The 26,806-nt window shown below is 39.2% G+C and overlaps 3 protein-coding genes across 5 annotated transcripts; 2 read left to right on the plus strand and 1 right to left on the minus strand.

Annotated features, from left to right (window-relative positions):
• Positions 1 to 3,884: 3,884 nt before the first annotated feature.
• On the plus strand, positions 3,885 to 10,082 carry tyms (thymidylate synthetase). 2 transcript variants are annotated; one of them, XM_017472991.3, is made up of 8 exons: positions 3,885 to 4,247; positions 4,806 to 4,879; positions 6,028 to 6,202; positions 7,168 to 7,269; positions 8,128 to 8,303; positions 9,080 to 9,151; positions 9,243 to 9,396; positions 9,869 to 10,082. In XM_017472991.3, exons 1-7 carry the CDS (start codon positions 4,031 to 4,033, stop codon positions 9,378 to 9,380), a joined length of 954 nt encoding a protein of 317 aa, XP_017328480.1. In that variant the 5' UTR covers positions 3,885 to 4,030; the 3' UTR covers positions 9,381 to 9,396; positions 9,869 to 10,082. The 2 variants fall into 2 exon arrangements, with proteins under 2 accessions (XP_017328480.1, XP_047012354.1); XM_047156398.2 differs by having other exon boundaries at positions 9,872 to 10,082.
• enosf1 (enolase superfamily member 1) lies at positions 9,609 to 15,474 on the minus strand. Its single transcript, XM_017472989.3, has 15 exons — positions 15,316 to 15,474; positions 14,974 to 15,076; positions 14,355 to 14,470; positions 14,195 to 14,281; positions 13,903 to 13,929; positions 13,676 to 13,748; positions 13,558 to 13,596; positions 12,756 to 12,838; positions 12,533 to 12,655; positions 11,686 to 11,820; positions 11,546 to 11,587; positions 11,334 to 11,463; positions 11,077 to 11,176; positions 10,246 to 10,327; positions 9,609 to 9,986 (listed from the first exon to the last, which is right to left on the minus strand). Exons 1-15 carry the CDS (start codon positions 15,397 to 15,399, stop codon positions 9,876 to 9,878), a joined length of 1,335 nt encoding a protein of 444 aa, XP_017328478.1. The 5' UTR covers positions 15,400 to 15,474; the 3' UTR covers positions 9,609 to 9,875.
• Positions 15,475 to 18,748: 3,274 nt separating this feature from the next.
• On the plus strand, positions 18,749 to 24,118 carry adcyap1a (adenylate cyclase activating polypeptide 1a). 2 transcript variants are annotated; one of them, XM_017472993.3, is made up of 7 exons: positions 18,749 to 19,188; positions 19,525 to 19,608; positions 20,346 to 20,480; positions 20,839 to 20,943; positions 21,882 to 22,013; positions 22,529 to 22,649; positions 23,722 to 24,118. In XM_017472993.3, exons 2-7 carry the CDS (start codon positions 19,526 to 19,528, stop codon positions 23,728 to 23,730), a joined length of 585 nt encoding a protein of 194 aa, XP_017328482.1. In that variant the 5' UTR covers positions 18,749 to 19,188; position 19,525; the 3' UTR covers positions 23,731 to 24,118. The 2 variants fall into 2 exon arrangements, with proteins under 2 accessions (XP_017328482.1, XP_017328481.1); XM_017472992.3 differs by having other exon boundaries at positions 18,750 to 19,192.
• The last annotated feature ends 2,688 nt before the right edge of the window (positions 24,119 to 26,806 follow it).

Below are 26,806 nucleotides of genomic sequence, written 5' to 3' on the forward strand. Positions count from 1 at the left end.
AGTTCTTCATTAGGTACAGTATACATGCAAAGTGTTACTGAAGCATTTGATGCTTGAAATGGTTAATATTCCATCCATCTTCTATACCACTTATCCTTTTCAGGGTCACGGGGAACCTGGAGCCTATCCCAGGGAGCATCGGGCAGAAGCGGGGTACACCCTGGACAGGGTGCCAATCCATCACAGGGCACAATCACATACACACTCACACACCCATTCATACACTACGGACACTTTGTGTCATGGACACTTTTACGGACACTTTGACGGTTTGACACTTTTACGGACACTTTGACATGCCGATCAGCCTACCATGCATATCTTTGTACTGGTGGAGGAAACCGGAGTACCCGGAGGAAACCCCCGCAGCACGAGGAGAACATGCAAACTCCACACACACAGGGCCACGGTGGGAATTGAACCCCAGACCCTGGAGGTGTGGGGCGAACATGCAAACCACTAATCCACCGTGCGCCCTATGGTTAATATTATGCCACGTAATGAATTCTCTGAATCATCCTGAGAAGGTTTTGATTAGCAATCATTTTAGCTTTAATTCCTGACACAGCTAATAGCAACAGCTCATTTACAGAGATGTGTATAGTGGATGCTACGCATAATCTATGGATGATAATAAATTGATTCACAAAGAAAAACATATATTCATTGATATGGTGAAGCTATCTGTAATAATGGAAGGGGTCTCGTGTGGTTTTTTTTTTGTAAGTTTTCCATCACGGCAAAGTCTTCAAAACAAACGACTTCCCACTTTGTTTGTTTCTTTATAACAGAACAAGCATTTATGTCCTATTAACTTCAAGAGAGAGGAAAAAGAGCGGGGCTGGTGAGAAAATGACTGCTTGAACATAAGTGATAACAGGAAATAACTTGTCTCACAGACATTCTACAACATTAAATGTAACGACGAAAGGATAAAACGTATAATGTGTCATTCATTACTAAATTAAAACAATCTTTCACCGACAGCCCTGAACATGCCTGTAAGGGTTTTTCTCTATTCCACGACAGGAGCACAAGTGGCTCGGCATTAATGTTGGGCAAGAATGTGTGCAGCTACCTTTCAAATTCATCCCAAAGGTGTTCAGTGGGGGTTGAGGTCAGGGCTCTGCGCAGGCCACCTCCGTTCTTCCACTCCGACTCTGGAAAACCAGGTCTTCATGGCGCTCTCTTTGTGCACGGGGGCATTGTCATGCTGGGACATATTTGTAGCTCTTAGTTGTACGCAACAGCGTACAAAGACATTCTAAATAATTATGTGCTTCCAACATTGTGGCAGCAGTTTGGGGAAGAACCACATATGAGTGTAAGGATCAGGTTTGCACGTACCTTTTTCCATATACTGTATACTTGTAAGAGAAATATAGCATTTGAGTAATTTACCATCTTACAGCAAAGTGCGCTCGACTTTAATAAAGCATTAAGCCGCAGTCCCATTTATAATAACCATGAATAAATCCTTTTTTTATTGTTAACTTTTTGCTTTTAACTGTGTGACTTGTGTATATCTATTAACCTTATTTTTAAAAAATCCCTCAGCAGCACAACGAGAGTAAAATATTTTGAGGGGAAAAACCGTGCCACTGGCAACACTACGCAATTTCCCCGCACCGCACCTACGCCATACGGGAAAGCCCACGTGACTCCGGAACCTGCCAAGTGCGCGGAGGGTGAGGAGATTTGGGGAGATGGTTACATTAACAAACCCCAGTGGAGCGCTCAGGCATGGGTCACACATCTGCAGATCATTAAGAAAGTTTCGAAGCTTTCGGTTAGCGCGAGAGGCCAAACATCTCGAAAGCAATAGGAAATGCACATTTTAGAGTGTGTTAATCCATGTAACCGTGCGCTTGCGTAAAGAGATTGTCTCTCCTGATCTCCTGACACACACACACACACACACACACACTTTCTTTTCTCTGCACTCGAATACACACAAAGATTCATACCCTCAAATAAAAGAAACACGTCAGGTTAATTTCATGATCTGCAAGCAACTAACCATAAATGAGCTGCTAAAGATCCTGAGGAACTGTGGATGTGCACTGTAATCTTAACTGGAGTGAGAGTCTTGTGGCACTGCTGCACCACCTTGATAAAATCCTGGTGGATCATTTCCAGCTCCCTGCTTGTCCAGATGAAAGGGCTTTCACCCCTATGGCTGTAGTGCACCACATGGATGGGTTTTGGTTTACAAAGTCAACAAATGTGAGCAGAGCTTGATTCAGGCCACATGCATACACACCCAGCTCTGTTAGCCTGAATAAGTTCTGCAAAATGACATGTATTCATGCACCATGGTTATTTATTGACTTTATTTATTTAATTATTTATTTTTATTTTACATATTTGGATGTGCACATTTTCTTTACACGTTGTTTAGCATCTTCCACTGGACCATTATAGGGTATTTAATGAAGGTATTTTGTTAACCAGATACACTATATGGTTAAGGGTATGTGTAGACCTGACCATCGCAGCCATATGTTATTCTTCCCCAAACTGTTGCCACAAAGTAGGAAGCACACGATTGTTTTGAATGTCTTTGTATGATGTTGCGTTCAAATTTCCCTTCACTGGACTTAAGGAGCATGACAATACCCCTGTGCACAAAACAAAGTCCATGAAGACATGGTTCAATACAGAATGATTTTCAGGCTCTTGTGCAGTGCCAATTTTCATGTAGTACCCAGGCACAAGAGCCTGGTAATCATGCGCAATGTTATCTAAGCCAGTATTTACTTCTGATAGAATATTGTGATTGCCACTGCCACCCTCCCAACTGGTTCTTGGTTCCCCCCTGTGCCACTCCATTTTTAAAAATCCTGGAAACGCCCATGCACTGAACACCTTGGAATGCTGACTGCACACCAGGTCTCCTCACCCAAAATCAGTGCCTGGCCTCACTAACACTCTTGTGGCTGAATGAGAAAATCCCCACAACCACATTATAAAAGCCTTCCAAGAAGAGGTTATGACATCAGCAAAGAAAAAGAGACTCAATCTAGAATAAAGATGTCACTAAGCGCATACGGGTGTGATTGGTCAGGTGACCCCATCATTTGGTCCATTTTTTAAGGGAATATATTTCTTGTGAGAAACAGCAGGGTGTATAAGAATGTCTTCAGCATATAACTGACTACAGGGTTTTAACTTGGCTACTTTGCATTACATCGAGCCATTTTCTAATAGGAAATCTTTCATCAGTTGTTTATTATGGCTATGCAACTTGATGTAACGAAAAAAAATCATCCTGATAGTAGGACTATTCCCCTTTTTGTATTTATTTAATTTAATTTTTTTTATTATTACTTTGTTTTTTGACTGAACTTTAACAGATTACCAGTTTTTTGTATCCTGATTTATGTAACGCCATTACGTGTTCCATTACTCCCCAACACACACACATATATATATATATATAGTCCTTTTTGTAATTTATTTTTGTTAGAATAATTTTCTGACTGTACCATCAATATCTATTATTAATTCTTATTAGTAGTAGTCTTGTTTTCCTAAATTCACCCTACCGCCACGTGATTTCAAGCAGGCCAATCGGAAGGCTTCCCGCTGTCCGCTGAGAAAGAGGACACGTGTGTAAAAGCAGCAATCTTATTGGACGATTTTATCCACCGTGTGAGAAAAAAAAAACCTGCGGAAAAACATCTGGGAAAATGCACAGTCCCCTAATAAATTATCTAAAAATATTGGGATAAGTGAGAGACTTTATTAATTTAGTATGAATAGCTAGTATATTTATTTATTTATTTATTTATTGTTGTTATTGTTATTATTTTCCTGCCAAGCTGCTGACCACTATCCAGTCCAGTAGGTGGCGGTAATGCACCTTAAGTGCCTTAAAACGAAGATTAAAACAAACAAAAAAAACCCGCGACTATTTGATTCAGCAGGTCACACAGGGGCCTTTTTATACGCTTTAAGCACAAACTGCTTAGGAATAGCACTACTTTTTTTTCAACCCTAACATTTGAACTTTTTTTTTCCTGACATAATGCCAGCCACGAGTGAAATATACACGGCGGAACAGTGTAACGCAGCAGAGGAGAAGAAGACTCCAGAGGACTCGGCTCCATTCTCTCTGTTCTGTGATGAGCGCGGATATCTGAACCAGATCAAATATGTTTTACAGACTGGAGTGAAAAAGGGCGACCGCACAGGAACAGGAGTCGTCTCAGTGTTCGGGTTACAGGCCAGATACAACCTGCGAGGTGGGTTCTGGTCCACTTCTTCAGTTTAGGCATCTGGAAAATATGTATAATATTTAGGACAATAGAAACCCTCATAGAATTCTTAATGGTTATAATGGGATTTGTGTTGGTTTTTAATGGGAACTGTAATGGTCTCTACTGGAAATATGCTGCCTTCTATTGGTTGCTTGGTATGTCTAGTGGATACCATACCATTAAGGACCAGTAATGGTTTTAATGGTTTGTAATTGTGTTTGTAGTGGAAACCATTAGAATTTCCGTGATGGTTTCTATATTTTACATTTTTTTCCTGCAGCGTGGATATGTCATTTGAGATTCCATCCTATATACGCTCTGAGGTCTTAATTTTTATATTACTGTATATATTCAACATGCATACTGTAGTGTTATTCTTGACACCCTGAGTAAAAGGCTTGATCCAGATTCATTATGGGTAGTTATGTAGTTAACCTTACATTGTTTTTGAGCTCCTGCCAAGTCTGCCCCAGCCCTTTAACCATAGCATGTCCATTATGTGTTGTTTTTTCTTCTTCTTCTTCTTCTTCTTCCTCTTCTTAGATCAGTTTCCTTTGCTAACGACCAAACGTGTTTTCTGGAAAGGAATCTTGGAGGAGTTACTGTGGTTCATAAAGGTAAATGATTTTATTTCTTGATCACCCATTTGCTCTGTTTGCCAGACCGCAATAATATCCGAGAATATGACAAAGGCGGAATTAGTGGGTTTGAAATGGTTTTGGCTTCTTCGCTGGTGATTTCTAGAAATGCACAGGTGTCAAACTAGAGTGCATCCTTTACAACGAGTAGTTTTAATTGTACATCAAGTTGTTTCGATGCATAACTTAAACATTTATGTTTAAACATTTATCTTGTGCATATTGATGCATTTCATGTCAAACTGAAGTATGTGTGGGGAAAAAAAAAAAATAAATCATTTAAATCAAGGTAAGACCCTGTAGCAATCTGCAGGTATTACAGTTGTAAAACTTTTCAAATTGCACAGTACTCTTAAAGGTGCAGTGGTCAATATTTTAAATTTCTTACTAATACCAATTATGTAGAAAGGATTTTTAAAAAAAAAATAGTTGAAACCATTATCTCAGAACAAGTGTATTATGTAGCTTAAAAAAAAAAAAGGTTGGAAAGCTGCCTTCTGGTCCGGAATGTATGTTTGCATTTGTATTGTCTTCCTGTCAGTCATTCTATAGCCACGCCTCTAACACACCTTCACTTCCCCATAAATCATTTTGAGAAGTTTTAACTTGGCTTTCAAGTAGTTGAATGTCTGAGTACAATTCCACCCATTTAATCATTAGAGACCTATCACAAATCCTACCTTTTAAATATAATTCTTTACTTTTGTGTTTAGCTAAAATGTGTGTGGGGCAGACATTTTGGCTTGGATAAAAGGAAAGCCGCCTGTCAGTTGATATAATCCTGCTCTTGCATTGAATGAGTAGTTTGTTATTAAAAGTCAGGGTTAATGTCTATAGCACCTTTGAGCCCACAAAAGTAGCCAGCCAGTTCACTGCCCGTTATATATTACGGAAGTTGTTGTGACTGTGCCCCCTGATTTAAGTGCGATATAAAGAAATGAAACCTAAAAACCAGTCTCGGTGGTCATAGTAAGAATTTGCTTAAGGTTCATTCAGCATGCATGGCTGAAATGGACACTGCATACCGTGCACTAGTCAAACCGGTTGCATTTGAATGTTAAAATGGTTCAGTCATAATCTGAGTTACCAGTAGAGGGCAGCAATCTAACACAGATCTTTCTTTGTAGGGTTCTACAAATGCGAAAGAGCTTTCAGAGAAAGGTGTGAAGATTTGGGATGCCAACGGCTCCCGAGAGTTTCTTGATAAGAATGGATTCACTGAGCGTGAGGAAGGTGACTTGGGCCCCGTGTATGGCTTCCAATGGAGACATTTTGGAGCAGAGTACAAAGACATGCATGCTGGTAGGTGTCCCATCCATCCATCCATCTTCTACCGCTTACTCCTTTTCAGGGTCACGGGTAACCTGGAGCCTATCCCAGGGAGCATGGGGCACAAGGCGGGGTACACCCTGGACAGGGTGCCAGTCCATCGCAGGGTACCATCACACACACACACACACCATTCATACACTATGGACACTTTGGACACGCCAATCAGCCTACCATGCATGTCTTTGGACTGGGGGAGGAAACCGGAGTACCCGGAGGAAACCCCCGCTGCACAGGGAGAACATGCACACTCCGCACACACAGGGCCCCGACGGGAATCGAACCCCGGGCTGGTAGGTGTTGTGTTTATAAAAACTACTGCAGCATAAAAACACTACAATATCAGGCAATAAAAACTACATAAAGCACAGAGTTGTGTGGTCAGAAAAATGATTTGTTTACAAATGAAAAAATTTGTTTTTGTGATGGCAATATGCAGTGTTCAAATCAGGAATTTTCTTTTTATTTCAAACAAACTTTAAATTGATTTCTAAAATGGCTTCCAGATGGTATTTAAAAAAAAAAAAAAAAAAAATGGGGGCATGCCACAAATTGCCCATGGACAATTGTGATGTCGAAAAATTGCAGGACACGCAACAATCACAGTATAAATATGAAACAAGAATATGATTTTAATTCAAAAAGCATTTTTATGTCTCCTGGTTTATGTACAGATTAATCTTTATATAAATAAATTTGGGCCCTTGAGCAAGGCCCTTAACCCTCTCTGCTCCAGCTGACCCTGCGCTCTTGACATGCTGGGGTATGCGAAGAAAAGAATTTCACTGTGCTGTAATGTATATGTGATCCATAAAGACTCATTATCAGGATGTAAAACAGGAAGTGCTGTGTGTTTTTCATAAAGTGCTACATTTACCCACTCTAAATGGCTTGCTTATATATTTACAATGTATTTTAATTCTGACTCTCATTACCAGATTACTCAGGCCAAGGTGTTGACCAGTTGCAGAAAGTCATCAACACCATCAAGTCCAATCCTGAGGACAGGAGGATCATCATGTGTGCATGGAATCCTAAAGGTACAGACTTCGACCATGCCTATGTCAATGCAATGTCATGTGGTATATTGAGCAGAAGCACAGATAGCTAATGAGCTTGCAGAATACACTTTCTGAATTTATTACAGCATCGCATCCTAGTTGCTAGCGGCTAAGGAATTGGTATGGAATACCACATGTTCAAGGTGTTTTCATATTAGAAGTGCCTGTGAAGACATTACTAAAATTCAACTCATTCAATTTACTGGCTTTATGGAAATTCACTAGAAAGGCTAGGAAATTGTGTAGGGAAGAAGTGGTTCAGCACGTTTCTCATAAATATATAAACATTTCATATAGTCTCTGACCAGACGATCAAACAGATTGCTTTGGTTTTGGGAAACATTTTTTCAGTTCCTTAATAACCTTGGTGGATTTGGCTAGTGATAATATAATGCACCGAGGTTAGCTAATCCATTTTATAAGCATCCCGTTGATGAGCTCCTCGCTAGTCAGTATACTAAGCATTTGGTACTACTAGACAAGCATTTTCACAGTAACGCAATAATTCAAATGTAATGCTTTTTGAGTTCTTTGATGAAGGTAGTCATGCTTTCCATGAGAGAAGTATCATGTGTATGTGTGTGTGTATGTATGTATATGTGTGTAAATATAAATATATAAATATATAAATATATATATATATATATATATATATATATATATATATATATATATATATATATATATATATATATATATATATATTCATTAACAACATATATCAAAGGCAGAATTGAGTCTTTTCTCATGAGTTTTCTATACAGTTCAGTCCCGGTTTTGAAGGTCATTATTTCGTTAGTGTGTTTCGCAGAGTGTGATCTTCCTTCCTCTTCTCAGATCTTCCCCTGATGGCTCTGCCACCCTGTCATGCTTTGTGCCAGTTCTACGTCTCAGATGGTGAGCTGTCATGTCAGTTATACCAGCGTTCAGGAGACATCGGCCTGGGTGTCCCCTTCAACATTGCCAGCTATGCCCTACTCACATACATGATCGCCCATATCACAGGGCTCAAGGTAAACACACACACTGAATATAAATTACTTGCATTCTGATTTTTAAATTTTTTTTTAAGGCATCAATATCAGTGTACTTTATTAAAGCCCGTTGACTAACATTCAGCTAAAGACCCACCTCTTCCGTGAGCACTTGACTAAGCCCTGAAATGCCAACCCCGCATTATCCTTAAATAAATAAATCAATAAAACACATACTCTGGCTCTTACACCTTTACTCTGCGCACTTTGCTTCTCCAGAACTCAATGTAAAGGTCTTGTATAGTAGCACTATTTCTATTGTTCTTCTCTTGATCTATCACTCTGCTTGTTTTTCATCATGTCGCTTTGGACAAAAGCGTCCATTTAGTGAGTGCTTTCACTAAGATTTCTTACACGTTGATTTCCTTAAGAAGTACAACAATACACACTACTCTATAAATGCTGAGGAAGAATTAATACTTCCTTTCAGTTTGGCAGTGAAGAAGGTTCTGAATAATGTGTGTCATCATTGTCTTAACCAACCATATAAAAAGCTAAAAAAAAAAAATGTACCTAATAGTTTCACATTATTATTAGTTTCTACAGTATGCTGTTACTCTGACTTTAAGAAGTACTAATCCTTTTGGCCCATTTTTGGCTCGTCATTTGTGCATCATGACAAAGGTTATCATACACACACTACCATAACCGATTCCAAAATGTTGTAGACTAATTAATAGTCTCAGTTTGGGGTGTGTGTGTGTGTGTGTGTGTGTTGCATTTTGTTTATTTTATTTGTCTTCCATCCTCTTCAGCCTGGTGATTTTGTACATACTCTTGGTGATGCCCACATCTACCTCAACCACATTGAGCCTCTAAAAGTGCAGGTGAGGTGGATATTATATTAAAGTGTGTGCACATAACCAGCACATGTATTTGTTTATGTTTGCATTTTCTTTTTTCCCCCCTCTCCTGTAGCTTCAGAGGGAGCCACGGCCTTTCCCTAAACTGAAAATCCTTCGCAATGTGGACCGTATTGATGATTTTAGAGCTGAGGATTTTGAGATATGTGACTATAATCCATACCCCACAATCAAGATGCAGATGGCAGTTTAAACGACACAGCCTCTTGGTAAATTGTAAATGTTACTGTTAGTGTCACTTATTTAGAAGATATATAAATATTTGTGTTTTTTTCCTGTCAAATATTTAGTTGGTTGTTTTAATATAAAACTCAAAATAACACTCAATCTACAACTCGGAAGTGTAACGTTTAAATATGGATGATGTCATCATCAGCATTGATAATGTCAAGCTTAAAGTTTGAAAAATAAGCCGAGTAAACAGGATTAGAAGTGCAGTTTAATTAGTGACAAATTCTTAAGTAGAAATTATAAGTAGAAACTCGTGGAACCCTTTAGAAGTTATCATTTTCATTTCAATGTCCCTTATTGTTGTCTTCACATAATTAACAGGTAGAATCAAACAAAATTTAATTTCTATCAAGAAATATTCATTTTTCAGTATTTAGTATTTCGAAAACGCACATTTCTTTGATTACGGAGATAAAAGATCTGTTGTCTATTTGTTGTATTGTTAATCAGCAGTTATTCACATGATTGGTGAGTGTTTCGGCCCCTGAATGCATCTCCACACCTCTCCATGAGGAAACTGATGTTTCTGCACCGATGACTCCAACATCTCGCATGAGAATCCAGGATCCTAATGAGACCCAACACCAAGCATGAGACATAAACAATGCAGAACTAGATTTGAATACTGAAACCCTCTGAATAAATCCGTGTACCCTACAAGTAACAGCGAACTAACAATTTAGATCTGAATCACACATGCGTTATGCTAATCACAAATGAATGCCCATCTGTCGTGCATAACAATTTAAAGATGCACATTTTTTTGCGAATTTTAAGCGCATGACCTGTCACAACCCTGCTGTTTTGTAGTCTGAAATATGACTCACCTTAGGAGGAATGTAGCGTGCATTTCTGATTACGGTAGGACTTTTGAAATGCTCGTGAAGGTGGTCCACATATTCGCACATCCTTTCAAACAGAACAGTAAGTGCATTTAAAAACAACATGACCACATTAGCTTCCATAAGCATTATTAATGGTGGTGTAGATTTCTGTTTAAATCTACATTTCAGAAATGCTCTGGGTTTACTGAAAGAGTGCACGGTCAATGCTGAACCTTTCAGATCAACACCTGTAGATATACAGTCAGGTCCGTAAGTATTTGGACAGCGACACAATTTTCGTACTTTTGCCTCTACACCACCGCAGCAATGGATTTGAAATGAAGCATGTTTTGACGATGAATTGACGAGTAGAATTTTGGCTTTAATTCAAGGGGTTTAACAAACAAACAAAAATACTGCACTAACCATTTAGGATTTACAGCTATAGTGCCCTCCACTAATATTGGCACTCTTGGTAAATATGAGCAAAGAAGGCTGTGAAAATTTGTCTTTATTGTTTAACCTTTTGATCTTTTAATACTCTGCTCTCATGGATATCAAACAATTGCAAAGTCTACAAGTCTACTTTAAAAAAAAAAAAAAAATCTATGTATTTATGATTTTTACAATGTGATATTTCTACCGATGCATGTTCAATATTCTAATCACTACGTTAAAAACGTCAACTCACAGCTGGAAGTCAAACATAGCCCCAGTGTAAATGAAAACTGCACAACTTTTAATTCCAGTGTCTGCTTAGTAAATATTTTGTGTCTACACATAGTATATCACGCCCGGGTCTTTCTCTTCTCGTTACGTAACTCATCCACTCACCTGTTGTCCAAGCTGGCTGACACTGAGATATAGTCAAACAGAATGAGATGCTGAACAAGCTCGCAAAGTCCCACTCCACCAGCATGAGGACATACCGGAACTTGAAAAGGATAAAAATTTCACACAGATACAAATCTCTTAAAAACCACGTTTAATAAGAGCTAAAACAAGTAATCGAACACGCACTAGGAAGATTTAAACACTAACTGTTGAGAACCCATTACAAATTCTAAACCCCACCTGCATACAGCTCTCACCTTTAAACTTAGCAGCCATCAATATGATGGCAAGGTTTTCGTTGACGCTCCCCACCCTACAGCTGTCAATCTGAACAAACTGCAGAGCAGAGGCTTGCAGAAACTGCTTAAACATCACCCTGTTATGGCACTGACACACAAAAATATACGCGCTATTAATCGTGCTTATTAATCGTCACACAATTCACAGGGGTTGAATCACACTTGCCAACCTGTTCTCCTGTGGCAACTCCAATACCCAAAGGTCCAAGAGCCTGAAACATCGATTTGAATGTTAATGTCATGATAACCAGCTGTAATAACAGGCACTTTCTCATTGCTATTCCTACACATGCTGACACTTATTGATTACCTTTGAGATGGCAGCATGTCCAAGGATGTCATCCGGAGAGGTGGGTTCTTCAATCCACAGCGGACAGAACTCTGCTAGTTTGCTCACCCAAGAAATGGCCTCAGTGACATCCCATCGTTGGTTGGCGTCAATCATCTAACAGTAATTAGGTCACAAGTAACTGAACTATTTCAATCACAAAGACTCTCTTTAGACCTGCATATGGTGTTGATGCAGGAAAGGTTTTCTGCAATCTATACAAACCACATAATCTGATTTCTTTTACTTGGATTCAAGTCATTCTTATGGAGGGCATATAGTGAATAAGAGTACCTGATTGACAAGAGTAACCTTTCTGAATTTTAAAAAATGACTTTAAAAGAATAATGGAAATGGTGTTTCATTCTCATGATTTTCTTTGCTTAAGAAGGAAACGGTTTTGACCTTTCGTGGCACGTTTCATGCGGGTTCTACACTAAACTGCATTCTGAATGCTAAATAACGTCTCTACCATATAAAGTTACAGGCTAATTGATAATCAAATGCATCCGAAAACCAAACGTTTATCTAAGTCTAATGCAATGTTTAAAGGAATGTGATGTTTCTAATCCACAGTGAAATCTCCGCGTCGATTTCTTTTACATGCTCGGCACTAAAGGCGTGCACACGCCTGCATTATTACCATATTATAACTACCAAAGCAGCTCACCCTGCAGTCTGAATAAAGTAATCAGATTTGGTCACTTGTAATTTGCTATGCAAACAACCAACCATATGAAATGTGTAATAATAACTTAGCCTGCATTCTGAACATGAGCAAAATGTTTAAATTACAGTACTAGTATTTGGTTTAGAATGTTCGATTTACCAGCGTGTTTTCGGGCCCGATCATGTTTCGAATGAGCCTGCATCTCCGAATGTCGTCCTGCAAGTCCGCCCCTACCTTCACTTTAAACCTGGTCCAGCCTTCAGCTAGTGCAGCAGAACACAGCTACACACATACACAAGTATAATTAACCTGACTACATATGCATACACACATTTTTTATTCTGCAGTGTTTCTCATTAGTCAATGATCAAAACACACACACCTGTGTGAGCTGTTCATCTGAATATCCTAGCCAGGCACAGGATGTGGTGTAGGCTGGATATCCTTCCTTCAGCATCTGGTCCTCTACAAGGATCAAAGGGGTCATAATGTCATTATTAGAGTAACTTGCTGATATGGTTGTATGGCATGGTCTGTATGGTAGGTTGCTAGTGGAAGTCGGAAAGAATCCAAAATGAATTCGAATGCGGTTTTTGTTATGAATTTTACCGTACAAACATTGCTGTGTGGGTGCTGAGTCCATATGAATGTGCACATATTGTAATCTACATCACACCACTGCACTATACTGGGTTAAATCTCATTGCCCACACTTATTAATAGGTGTGATATAGGAAGCTTCAGGCAAAAATGAAAATGTGTCCAAAATAACTGTGTAGTAGAAATATGTTCATGTCATCGGTTGTCTCTTGCAGGAAATCCCTTTATTCAAACAAGCAGCATTGTGGACAACTCTAGACCATTCAAACAACCAAAACCCATGTCCAAGTATTTGTCTTAGGCTGCAATCCATTGTACTTGGAAAGGTCCAAGCTGATTTTCCACAGCTATTATCTACACATGTTCCAGTGCTTCAGAAGTCCAGAGTAAGGTACAGTATGGTAGTCTCTGAACTTGACAAACATATTAAGAAGATCTACATGAACTATTATACAAAGGATCGCAACATTACGCATACACTTAGTGCGACGTCAAGTTTGGTTCTACTACATTATGCATATATGTGATAACCAGCTTCCATTACATATTTGTTATATCCAAAACTCAGAACATGAGATTTTTACCTCTCTGCTGCTTTCCCTTGTTGGCTTTTTCCAGGATATCTATCTCCAGAAAAAGAAAGAGAAAGCTTTGTAAGCCAAAACATTCTGGGTAAACATCACTTAATAATAATGACCTCACCTAATGCTTCCTGTTCGGTGAGCGCATCAGTGATGTAAGTGAAATCTATACAGCGGATAAGCTGCCTTGGGTCCTGTGAAAACACACACATACACACAGTCCCAACCACTTATACAAATCTCTCTTGGGTATCTCCCAGTATCGAATACAGTCACAGAAACAATGCTGCAGCACACTGAGAAGATTGAAATACTAAATACTGAGGTTATACTGTCGTATGATCTTACCATGTCCACGAGGAGCTTCCAGAGGGGCTGTATTAATGGAGAAAATGATATTACATGCATGCAACATAAAATATGTGTTCACCTGATATGACAACTGTAGGTTACAGATAGTTCAACTTATTGTGTCGTTTAATCAGAATCAATTTTCTTGTGTTTTTACTAGTTATCATGGTGTGCAAGATATCTGCAATGATATTGGTACACGAGTATAATAAACTTCACTTCGTGGTATCTTTCTGGCTATAAACTGCAGAAAAAAAATAAAAAAAGGAAATCAACTGAAATGCTTCACCTTGCCCTCTGCATGCGCCCACATATCCCAGATAGCATTGAGGATGGCGGCCGTTGCCAGCTGGATGACCCCCTTCTCTGGACCAATCTGGCACAATGTACGTAAAGTCATTAAATGTGAGTCTAACTGTCCACATGCCTTCACGTGCTTGGTTACTTACCCATCTCATTTGCCCGTCATTTGACAGGAGTCTGTAGAATCCTCTAAAGTCACTCACTATCTCCTCCAGTGTTTTTCCAATCACCAAAGTTGACAAGGCCTTTACTGCACACACAACTAAACAGAGACAATAATGCGCGAGGTGAAAAACCCTGGTGTTAACCTGAATTCTGACAGTACCACCAAATCAAAGTGTCTGTTTAATAATAATAATAACAATAATAATAATCATAATAATAGGGTGCACTGTGGTACAGAGAGTAGTGTTGCCTTCTCACAGCTCCAGGATCCCCGGTTTGATCTTGAGCTTGGTTCATGTCTGTGTGAATTTTCTTTTTCACATTCTCCTTATGTCCTCAAGTTCTCAAATTTTCTCACACCTACCAAAAATATAGGTCAGTGTGGGTGCGTGAATGAATGTGTGTATGCTTCCCTGTAATGGATTGGCATCCCATTCAGGGTGTCTGTGTGTGTGTGTGTGTGTGTGTGTGACCACATGGTCACATGATGGCGTCAGAGCCAACGGTTGGCAGAAACAGGACCCTTCCGCTGTAGTCTGAGACAATATCCCAGGCTAAAGTTATTACAAGGAAGGCAGGTTTAATACCGGTAAAGCTCACCGATTTCAGTGCCTCTTCCCACCGTGAAGGTCAAACCAAATCCTTTCAGATGCGTGTCTGTGTCGAGCACAACATAAGCGACAGAGTAGTCCGGATCTTTGTGCTGAAACAGGTCACATGACAAAGCAACGTCCAACGCGTTAAACACAGCGTACAGAAACACTTCACCTGATCTCATCTCGAGGACTATCACACATTAAACGAGGAATACGTCACAAAACATGCTCCTTTAAGTGACTGCAGTGAAGTTTACGGTTAATGTTGCCTGACTCCCTTTAAGAACGGAAGAACGTGCTGAATCTGCAAAAGTGCTTGTAAATCCTACATTGTGTTTATACACACCATGGCGTCTGATCCATGCTGCTCCAAAGACGTAGGAAACCTCACATCGCTTACTGTAAGCTTGGTGATTTTAGCTTTCAACATTTCGCAGTTATAAGAGTTTTACCTGCCTCGAGGAAGCAAGTGAACTTGGATCTCATGCCCCGCCCCCTAACGCTGTGATTGGTTAGTTTATGGTCGTCTGGATGGATAAGAGAGATTGTATTATTTAGCTACAAAACTTTGTAAACGCATAAATCTGCAGTTTAGTTTCAGAACAGGCAGTGTAGTGGTTCTTTCTTTAGTTCTTTTTTTAGTTTTATTATTACTATTGATAACAATTCCTACAAACTAGCGCCTTTTGACTTTGTAACTTTAAAAAAAAACCTTTATATATATATATTTATATATATACATACATACATACATACAAAGCTTTCATGCTTTATCACTGCTATGTAGTGAGTTGTAACAAAATTTTTTTTTTTTAAAAAAGTGAGATAATTTTGTTTTTTTTTTTAGACTGCATATGATACAAAATATGAACATGTAAAATATCCAAATTTTTAATAATTTTTAATATATTTTTAATATAAAATATCCATTTTTTAAAATATATATATAACAATCAGGAGACTTAATTTGTAAAATGACAAGCACTTTCATTTTTTTTTTTCTTTGTTTGTTTTGTCTGCTAGGATACCAAATAGCAGTGATGTCAGGCAGGGATGAAGGAGGAAGAGGTCAGATTTCAGTTTTATGATTACTACATTTCTCTGCGCAAGCTCACTTAAAACCAACAGCATGCATAATTTAGAATTTAGACATACCTCATACTACTCATAGAATAGATTTTCTGTATCCGCATCAGTAAAATATTAGATGAATGGATTGATTCTACACGTGTACTGTATGTCTGTTTAACTTCCGAATGACCTCCAAATAAGTAAATAACCTTTCTGTCTTGACTGTGGACCGTGCAGCACTGACAATTTCTTGGCTTCTAGCAGTGACAAGCAACAAAAGAAGATGCCTGTGCTAAAGTTGAGTCAGAGGAGAGAGAGAAAACAAAGAGAGGGAGAGAGAGAGAGAGAGAGAGAGAGAGAGAGAGAGAGAGAGAGATGTAAGATCACCCTTTTGCATGGGATCAAAGCCAAAATTACATATTGTACTTAATTAAGCAACCCTGCAATTATTTTCATTCAATCTCTCTCTCTCTCTCTCTCTCTCTCTCTCTCTCTCTCTCTCTCTCTCTCTCTCATTAACACAAAAATTGCATTCTCAACTCTACTCAAATCTAGAATATAGACTGACTTTCGAAACTATAAGGGAGATCTTGCATATTTTGAACAGGTATGGTGCCAGTGGGGTCACTGATGATGATAATGAGTCTTTATGGATAACATATACATTACAGTACAGTGAAATTATTTTCTTCGCTTTTCTTCCCAGTATGTCAGGAAGTTGGGGTCAGAGTGCAGGGTCAGCCATGATACAGCGCCCCTGGAGCAGAGAGGGTTAAGGGCCGTGCTCAAGGGCCCAACAGTGGCAGACCTTCCAAGCAGTAACCCAGAGCCTTAACTGCCAAGCCACCACTGCTCCCGACTATTCACTCTTGCAGTCAGTGATATGACTTGTTAAAGTTAGCAAACCGTTAACATCTGATTTTCTGGATTCCGAACGTGGCTTTAAAAGGAATTTTCTCCTCAACATGCAGTGTGGTGTTACTAGTTTGCTAAGTAATGGCAATTTTACTTCCATATATAATATTTTATATATATAAAGATTAATCTGTACATAAGCCAGAAGACATAAAAATGCTTTTTGAATTGAATATCATATGCCCCTGAGATCATCAAGTAACTTGTATTATTGACTGAGTAATGTCTTTATGTATATGAGAATTTTGCTCTGTGTAAGAGAGAGAGAGAGAGAGAGAGAGAGAGAGAGACTGACTACAACGCATTACATTAGCCCATATTATTGCTCATGAAATAGCTCACATTCACAAAATTCTTAGGTAATCTAATATGGGACTGTAACCAGATCCTATCTGAAAAGTCTCTACTCTAAACATCCTTTTGTGAACCAAAAAATAATGAAGTAAATACAGTCTTATCAGTTGCATGACAGGCCTGTTTACCGCTTCTCCGTTTGAGGTCGTCATGCCGCTGGGATATTGATGGTGACTCCAGTATTAGATTTGGGCTATTTACCGGTGCGGTTTTATTTCGGGGAAGAGCAGCTCACAGAGCTCTCCAGGGATTTTACGCAGAACGAGACTCTAGAGCAGGGCTGGAGCTGGAGAACACAATATGATACGGCATAATGTTTTTTTTTATTATTATTTATTTATTTATTTTTTATAGATTTTGCTTAGGCCTATCAGAAAATTGGTGTAGGCTGCAAGGCACAGACTTCAGCTGTGCTCCTGTTGTATATGTGTGAATCAAAAAATATTGTCATTATTAATAGTACGCCTCCCAATGCTTGGTACACTCGTACATACATATAAATATATATATATATATATATATGTGTGTATATATATATGTATGTATATGTCCAATCACGTATTTATTAGTGTAAAACACTGGGTGGCGCGCGCGGGCAAGTGATTTGAGCTCCGTGTCAATTATGAAGGGAATGAAAAAGTTCGTTCCTATCACGTTAAACTTTAACTAAGTTTATCAGCCCTGTAGACTAGTACTGGGGAATATTCGTCACATGCCCACATGACGTACGAGGCCTGGTGATTCATTCATTCATTCATTCATTCACCAAAAGTCTCGCGGAATTCAAAAATAAATAAATAAATAAATCTATTTGAAAACGTTTAGAAAGGTTGAGTGCTATTTTTAACATCAAACAGATCTGTAAAAATGTGACCATGCACTTGACTGAAGTCATTCTATCTTCCTTTTTAATATATATATATATATATATATATATATATATATATATATATATATATATATATATATATATATATATATATATATATATTAAACAGTTTGTCTTAGATCTTCCATATAGTCTCAGTAAATAAATGAATAAATAAGTAAGTAAATAAATAAATATTTCCGGAAAATACAGTCTGTTGCACCTGTTACGTTTTTTCTGATGTTTATACAATCCGTTGCACCAGCGTTCACTTTTCCCACGTAGTGTGGCCTATGCTTTCTGGTGTATGGGGCATGGGAAATACCACTCAGGTGTTTGGTCCCTAAAAAGATCAAAGAAGTATGATGTACGATTTCAGGCCCGGGACGGTGGGACAGCTCCACAAACAGACGCGCTAAAAGGGGAAGGCAGTGATGAGTCATTCAGCGTCTACCTGAACCTGCCTACGCCAAACACCACCATCAACACCCTCCCCCTACACCCCCCCCCCCACACACACACACACACACTCATAAAAAAAAACAAACAATATATTCACATTCACGTGTTGTGTCAAATGAGCTCTTCTTCTTTTTTTTCTTTTTTTTTTTCTATACGTACAGCCCAAGTAAATCCGTGACGAAGAAAGCGCGTCGGTCCTGGTGGAACGAGGTGAGTGACGTCGACAAGGGGTTTTCGCCTCGCCACGGCAGAATAAAACTCGCCCAGCCGCCGTGAAAGTGAGACATATGATGGCGGCACGCGGTCTTCCTGGCGTCCAGTGCAGCGGAGAAATCTGAGTACCACACGTACAAGTGTAGAAGTCTTGCGCGCTGCTGGTGAGCAGAGAGCCGAGAGCAGAGAGCGCGACAGTGAAGTTTTATAAGAATCGGGGAGGAAAAACGCCCTGAGGAGCGAGAGAGAGAGAGAGATTGAGAAAGAGAGAGAGAGATTGAGAGAGAGATTTTATCTCGCAGCTTCACCGGACTGCATCCCGCTCCTTGCACCGCTGTAGGTACGCCAAATCCCTCCAAACTTCTAGCTAAAAAAAAAAGACAAATATTTAAACACGAGGAGAATACTTTTAACTTTAACGAATTGGATACGCGTCATATATTAGGCAAAGTTGTAAATGTGAAATCTATCCCATTATCAGCTCGAATGAAGTGTTTAACTGCGCCTCTCTCAGTGCGCTGGAACCCGGGACACCTGCTGCGCTTTCTCCGCACAACTTAAGATCGTTCGTTTAAAAGCATTCCGACTTTTTGGTGTGTGTAATGCAATGATGTGGTCTGATGTTTGTTTTGTTGCTGTTGTTGTTGTTGTTGTTGTTTTTTCCTCCTGCAGAATGATCATGTCGGGGAGCAGAGGGACTTTAGGTTTCCTCATCTACGCGCTCCTGGTGCAGTGCAGCGCGTCCTCTCCGCTCAGGTAGGACAATCCGACCGTGCGCAGGAGCAAACGGGGCAAAGGACGAGAATCAGTCTGGAATCACGGGCAAAAAATAAAATAAAATAAACCCTCACTTACTTATACAGTTCTGCCGAAAGCAATATCAGTATGGGATAAAAAACAGATGAGGCGCGTTCTTATTTATTTATTTTTTTAAATCGATGGCGCATCCTTAAGATCTGAAAGAAAGATTTAAAAAAAAAAAGAAAAGAAAAGAAAAAAAAAAGATTATTTCAGTTCTCACCGGTGGAGCCATTAAAAATACCAACAGGAATCAAAGGCTCCTGGAGCAGGGAATAGTTCCAGAAAGAGCCATGATTTCAATAGGAACCCCAAAAGATTTCCAATCCAGCCATCATGTTTAATAGAAACCTGATCATTATAAAGATATATGTAAGTTAGTCAATAATGGAACGAAGCGCGGTGGATGTGTGTGATATGTGTAACACGTCATTTCAGCGGCTTCCGTTTATTAATCATCAATGTCAGGGTTTTTTTTTTTTTTTTTTAGCTCGACACACGGTATTCCTTGTTTTTTTTTCCATCCTGAGTCCGTCAGTGTCGCGGATGAGGTTAATTTTCCATGGCACGCATTTGTGAAAGTGAAAAACTGTTTATGGTAAAAAAAAAAAAAAAAAAGAAAGAAAGAAAGAAAGAAAGAAAGAAAGAAAGAAAGAAAAAATCAACAGCTTGTGATTCATTGTTGTTTATTGCAGGCTGGAGACTGCGGCGTATGATGAAGATGGCACTTCATTAGCAGACTTGGCCTTTGACTCAGAGCAGATCGCACTCAGAAGCTCCCCATCAGGCACGGATGATGTCTACGAGATATTTTCTCCTCCAGAAAAAAGGTGAAGCTTCAACCCCTTTCTCATTTTCTTTCACTCATTTGAACGTTATTCGTCTTGTCCATGAGTATAGTAGTATGTCAGGGATTTTGTTGTTGTTGTTCATCAGTGTGTGATATAAATGTGTGTTTTGTTTCAGGAGGTTGTGTAGTTAACTCCAGCTTCATGTGGAGATCTTTTTGAGTGTGAGTGTGTATGTGAAATGAATGGAATGAAAGGTGTTCAGCCTGGAGACGGATGTGTGAAGGAGCTTTGTTTTAGTTTTGGAAAGTATGATTGAGTCATTGTGGTCCATGCAGCATGTCGATCTTGGCGTGCAGGGTGTGTGACGATATGTGTGTTTGGTGTTTTGTCACCACAGAACGGAAAGACATGCAGACGGGATGTTTAATAAATCCTACAGGCAATGGCTGGGTCAGTTATCAGCCCAGAAATACATGAATGCTCAGATGGCAAAACGCCTAGGGTAAGCGCATCTCTCTCTCTCTCTCTCTCTCTCTCTCTCTCTCTCTCTCTCTCTCTCTCTCTCTCTCCTTACCTCCCAAACTGCAACACTTTATACTGTTTAATCCCTATTTTAGTGCGTCTTTTTTTGTGTGGATGCTCACCCCACCATTCCATCTTTCAGTGTCTTCTTTTCTGTCCCTGTGTCCGCGGATGGTCTGTCCCCCAAAAAATGATGCGAAGGAATAAAAATTATAAGAAGGAAAAAAAAGAGACAAAAGAATGCGAATTCTAATAGTGAATACTATGAAATTCTAATGGTTTTAATGGTTATAATGGAAATTGTATTGGTTTTAATGGAAACTATGGGAAAATGATCCTTGTGGGTGGCATGTTTATGTCTAGTGGAAACCAATACAAAATATTAAATCCTAAGAGAAAATGGCCCAAAACACACAACATTTATTAATGGTTTTAATGGTATTTGTGGTGGAAACCATTAGAATTTCTGTAAAGGTTTCTTTTGTTTTTTGTTCAGCAGGGAAAAGCAATAGACCAATAGACACAAAGTATTTCATCCGGTTTCATATGCATGAAGGCGTAGTTTACTATTTTGTTATCATCTTTAGTCTGGAGGTTTGTATGTGGTTTCGGTAACACTAACGTGCCTGCGTGTTCTCTCTCACTCTCTCACTCTCTCTCACTCTCTCTCCCACTCTTTCTCACCATGTCTCACCATGTCTCACTCTCTCCCACTCTCTCTCACCCTCTTTCACCCTCTCTCACCCTCTCTCACCCTCTCACCCTCTCTCTACCACTCTCTCCCACCCTCTCTCACTCTCTCCCACCCTCTCTCACTCTCTCACCCTCTCTCTCTCACTCTCTCCCACCCTCTCTCACTCTCTCTCCCACTCTCTCTCATCCTCTCTCACTCTCTCTCTCTCTCTCTCTCTCTCTCAGAGGAGGCAGCGCTATGAACGAGGCAGAAGCTCTGGCTAAGCGCCACTCGGACGGCGTGTTCACTGACAGCTACAGCCGCTACCGGAAGCAAATGGCCGTTCGGAAATATCTGGCCGCGGTCCTCGGCAAAAGGTACAGACAGAGAGTTAGAACCAAAGGACGACGATTCGCCTATTTTTAGCGCTTTCAAAACACTAAAAAAACCCACAGCCGCTTAATCCACCTTGTTCTTTGCTGTCCTGGGTGTTGAGATGAAGAGTGCGACTGCTGTTTCTTTTAAAACATGTACTTTATGTATGAAGTATAGACGGTGAAATGAATATTTTGATAATGACACTGTTTTCTTTCTTTTCTTTTCTTTTTTGTACTGAAGCACTTGAGAGCGCACAACACTACTTTGTGGACCAATCGTTTAGTCTGACCAAATATAGTCTATATTTCCTTATTTCTTTTTTTAGACCTTAACAAAGTGTATGTGCACTTGGAGGGTATGCTTCCGATATTTTGTCTTTTAAATATATCAAGCTACCATTATGAGTATGAGTAAATAAATTTGTCTTAAAGACAATCATTGCACTGAATGTTACCTCTCTTCTTTATTTGTTGGAACTTGAAATTAAGCGTGTAGTCTTCTTTATTTACAACAGCCCTGAAGACTTAGATTTGCACCAATTTCTACAAGGCATAGACATTGGGGCGCTCCCGGATGGGGATGAGTTTGAGGCATTTATGAGGAACTGGCTGAAGCAGTTCCCTCCCAATCTCCTGGTGAGTGGCTTTGTGGCTCTGGCCCATACCTTAGCCCTTTACTTTTCGGAAAGGTGCCTCTCACTCTTCCTTCTTTCTCCCGTGCCGTTTTCCCCCTCTGCCATCTAGCGCTTAAATTTCACGAGCCAACTCCTTTCTTTTCTCACCTGTTCACACTCTACTTGATAAACACGTTACGTTTCACACCATGGTATGTTCTCACTTCCAAAGATTTGCTCTGAAAATAGCTCTTGGGTTCCTTTCATGAAGTAAATGTGACACACTCTACAGAACACACTTGTAGAATAAAGGCCTCCTTAGATATGCTTCTTTCTCTGAGCCACCACACAACCTTCCCTATTTCTGTAAAAGCATGGCCAAGCACCTTGTCTACTATTTTCCGAGCTGTTATTCTTTACCTCTTTATCTTGAGAGTGGGAGTTTGTGAATGTGTTTACTTGGGTTTTTTTTTTTTTTTTTTTTTTTTTTACAAGCATACAGTTCAGCTTTTATAATTGTGCAGTATATTTATGTGTGTAAGATGTTTCTCATGAATTTGTGGTTGTGGAAAATTAGATCTGTGATTTTCTTTTTTCTGTATTGGAACTCATATTTTTTTCTCCTGTTGCAAAAACACACGGAGCACCTTTAGATTTACAGATTAAAGTCTCTCCTTCCTGACAAAAAGTGGCCCTGTAATCTGCTCTTCTTAATGCCAGATATCTGCATTTTCCATGTTCATCTCTCCCTGTGTTCATCTTACTGCTGTGTATGGAAACGTGATTTGGGACTTCTGGGTACTTTTCGTGTATCATGTCTCTATAGTTGCAAATGCTAATAGCCTTAATTAGGATTTCACAGCTGTATGAGGCTGTGTGCAGCCTTAATTACCTACAAAGGCAATCTTACCATACTACAGTCCATTTTGAGTGTGAATAGAATAAAATCTCAGAGTTAAAGAAAGGATTTGTGGGGGAAAAAAAGCTGCTTAAAGCACACCTACTCAAAACTGCAGTGAATGTATGTGTGAAAGTGTAAGAGAGAGGGTGTGAGTGTGAAATCAATGTTTGTTTAATTATGCATTCTCCTGCAGGCTTTGTGACGCAGGAGGGCAGCTTGCAGCTCGGGTGCCTTTGCTTCGACTTAAAAAATGGCCACCAATCTCAGATGGCACGTTAGTGGCCCTCCAATGCTGCACATCACCTGCTCACACTCTTTCCATTTCACTGGATCACATGACTTTCATTCAATTGTCACCTGGCCCACTCTATTTTGTCCGACTACCTGCACCATTTCCTGTTCTTTGTCTTACAGTAGCTTCACTATGCATAGTGTGTGATTGATAGCCGTGTAGAAATCATAGGACACTCACGCTTCTGAAATTCATCCTGTGTGTAACGTCTGAGAGCGCCTGAAGCCTTACTTTAGATGAATCTTAAATAAACAAATCTATTTCTTGTGTAGATAAATAGTAGATTATATATATATATATATATATATATATATATATATATATATATATATATATATATATATATATATATATATATATATAAATGGGAACCACAAAAGACATCACCAGTATAAATGTCAAAAATAAGGTGTTGTAAGATTTGTATGAATAAATTTTTGTAAACAACAACATTTTGTCTAATCTTTGAAACTTTGAAACAAATTAAATTCATGAATTAATCATCAAAGTGAGAAGTGAGAAATAATACCACGCGCATCCAATCAGCTTGTTGTGTGGCAGGCCATCTGTTGCAACAGGAAGCACAGCCTAACCATGTCTAACCATCTAACTTATGCATGTACAGCATATGGATGGAATTTATATCTTCATGCCTTCTCCTGAGAGATAAACATCTTAGACAATATAAAACATGCAGCCATCAACAAACCTGAGTGTCAAATGAAAGTAGGTATCTGTGACGTACAGTTTTTATGGAGGAAAAATGAACCTCAGCCTGACAGTGACCATGAAAAAAATACGACAAAGAGGTGAATGAAAGTAATCGAAAGACGTTTCATCAAAAAAATAATTCAGGAACAAGCTTGGGATATTTTTGTGTATTTCAAATCTGTCTACCAGGAAACCAGAATGAAGGAGGATACGGAAGGATACTGTGTCTTCTCACGTGGTAGTGGCAGACCACCCCATTATGCCCCGATTAGACATAGTTACTGTAAACTGTCTCTAATTTTTATTTGATTAGATTGGGTGGGGAGAGTATTACTAGACTATATACAAGGGGTTAGCAATTGTTTTGAGGGTTAACCTCAAAACAATAATCATGATTTCATGAATGATTTGTATAAATTTGTAAAAATGATTTGTATAAATTTGAATGAGTGAGGATAGGATGGGTGGGATTTGCTGTTGTTGTTTCCCCCCCCCCCTAACCCTAATGTTAACCTTGATACCTTTGTTAGATAAACAATCATGGATGTTGAATTGAACAAAGAACCCAAGTCTGACAAAGTAATATCATACAAAAACAAATCTGAATGATCTATATCTTCATATTTATGACAATCTACATGTCTATCTATATATCAACCTATCTGTCTCTTTTGAAAATAAATTCTTGCATAGCCAACACTTTGACTGGTATGTGTGCGTGTGTGTGCTTGTGTGAGAGAGAAAAGGAAAAGAGAGATGGGGAGGAAGAGGTGTGTTATCCTGCACATAGACTTCTTCAGGTGTAAAAAACCCCAGGAGTTTGGGAGAACCTTTTAGTGTCTGTCAGAGTCAATTAGGGTTATTAACAGTCATATCACTGCATCACAGCGGGGAGAACACATTGAACTTTAACAACACACACACACACACACACACACACACACACACACACACAGAAAAATATTCATGCAGTTCTACCTATACTTATATTCAAGATAAAATCACATTCTATTTAGTGTACCATAAACTACACTACAAGTATCAGCCAAGAAGTTTTTAACATAAATTAAATAATAATAAAAAAACATGTGTAGGTGTAAGTCTTTAACACCATAGTAGTCGTTTCACACACACACACACACACACACACACACACACACACACACACACACACACACACACACACACACACACACACACACACACACACTCATCCAACGAAACTCAATCAGCCCTCGTTGCCAGGCAACGGCTCCCAGAAGGACACTGTGTCTCTGGGTGTGGCAGTGATGGACGATGCGCTTATGACCTGATTGGGATCGAGCCATATGAAATTTTTCCTAAAAAGAACCATACAAGATGAACATTTGTCTGATAAGATTTGTGCGTGTCTAGATTCTTCCTTCATGTTCCTTCGGTATTTCTCATTTACTCACACACACACACACACACACACACACACACACACACACACACACACACACACACACACACACACACACACACACACACACAGTACTACATTATTTTTCACTCACTTAACCAGGTCTTCAATAAGGTTTTTTTTTGACACATGTATCTATGCGTGTGTCGTGAAATTTCTTACTGAGTGATGTTTTCTTAGTATTATTTAAGAAAAACATCACTCGTTAATAGTACGTATCGACCTTAAAGTCATTACAGCTTTCCAGTGTCGGGGAAGCTACATTTCCAATGTAATTAGTCAAGATACAAGTTACTCATGATTTAAAATAGCTAAGCTGCAGCCAAAACTTTTGATAAACTAGCTAGCTACAATACAAGCTAATAAGAAAAAGTAGCTAACTTCACTGAAGTTACTTTACTGGATTTACTGCATGAAATAAAAATGGCCATGGATGTTTTCATCACTAGAAGAATGGATCGTCTTTAACTGTAGTGCAATCCTGTTATTCTCTACACGGTCTGAGACATACACATATGCGCTACATTAATTAGGGGAAATTGGGAATTTTCCATGTCCTCCCCATGCTTCGGGGATTTCCTCCATTTCCTCCATCAGCTGATTGGCATTTCCAAATTGTCCATAGTGTGTGTGATTGTGCCCTGAGATGGGTTAGCACCCAGGCTCCGCCTTGTGCCCTGAGTCCACTGGGATAGGCTCCAGGCTCCCTGTGACCCTGTCTAGGATAAGCGGTAGCCTACAGAAAATGGATGGTTATTTGGAAAGGGAAAATGCGGTGTAGAATTTTGTTGCACTTAACCACTACTTAGTAAAGAAGCTCAGCTATTGACA

This window comes from Ictalurus punctatus, chromosome 7 (assembly GCF_001660625.3).
Source record: "Ictalurus punctatus breed USDA103 chromosome 7, Coco_2.0, whole genome shotgun sequence".
Classification (NCBI taxonomy): Eukaryota; Metazoa; Chordata; class Actinopteri; order Siluriformes; family Ictaluridae; genus Ictalurus; species Ictalurus punctatus.

What these genes read in the sequence shown, in the direction of transcription:
- adcyap1a (XM_017472993.3), top strand. Translation starts at nt 19,526, where the DNA reads ATGATCATGTCGGGGAGCAGAGGGACTTTAGGTTTCCTCATCTACGCG. An exon ending in AGCGCGTCCTCTCCGCTCAG is followed by an intron (nt 19,609 to 20,345) that starts GTAGGACAATCC and finishes TGTTTATTGCAG; the next exon opens with GCTGGAGACTGCGGCGTATG. An exon ending in CAGATGGCAAAACGCCTAGG is followed by an intron (nt 20,944 to 21,881) that starts GTAAGCGCATCT and finishes TCTCTCTCTCAG; the next exon opens with AGGAGGCAGCGCTATGAACG.
- tyms (XM_017472991.3), top strand. Translation starts at nt 4,031, where the DNA reads ATGCCAGCCACGAGTGAAATATACACGGCGGAACAGTGTAACGCAGCA. An exon ending in GGCCAGATACAACCTGCGAG is followed by an intron (nt 4,248 to 4,805) that starts GTGGGTTCTGGT and finishes TCCTCTTCTTAG; the next exon opens with ATCAGTTTCCTTTGCTAACG. An exon ending in AGTTACTGTGGTTCATAAAG is followed by an intron (nt 4,880 to 6,027) that starts GTAAATGATTTT and finishes CTTTCTTTGTAG; the next exon opens with GGTTCTACAAATGCGAAAGA.
- enosf1 (XM_017472989.3), bottom strand. Translation starts at nt 15,399, where the DNA reads ATGTTGAAAGCTAAAATCACCAAGCTTACAGTAAGCGATGTGAGGTTT. An exon ending in GGGCGCATGCAGAGGGCAAG is followed by an intron (nt 13,930 to 14,194) that starts GTGAAGCATTTC and finishes CCATTAATACAG; the next exon opens with CCCCTCTGGAAGCTCCTCGT. An exon ending in GATGGCTGCTAAGTTTAAAG is followed by an intron (nt 11,177 to 11,333) that starts GTGAGAGCTGTA and finishes ATCCTTTTCAAG; the next exon opens with TTCCGGTATGTCCTCATGCT.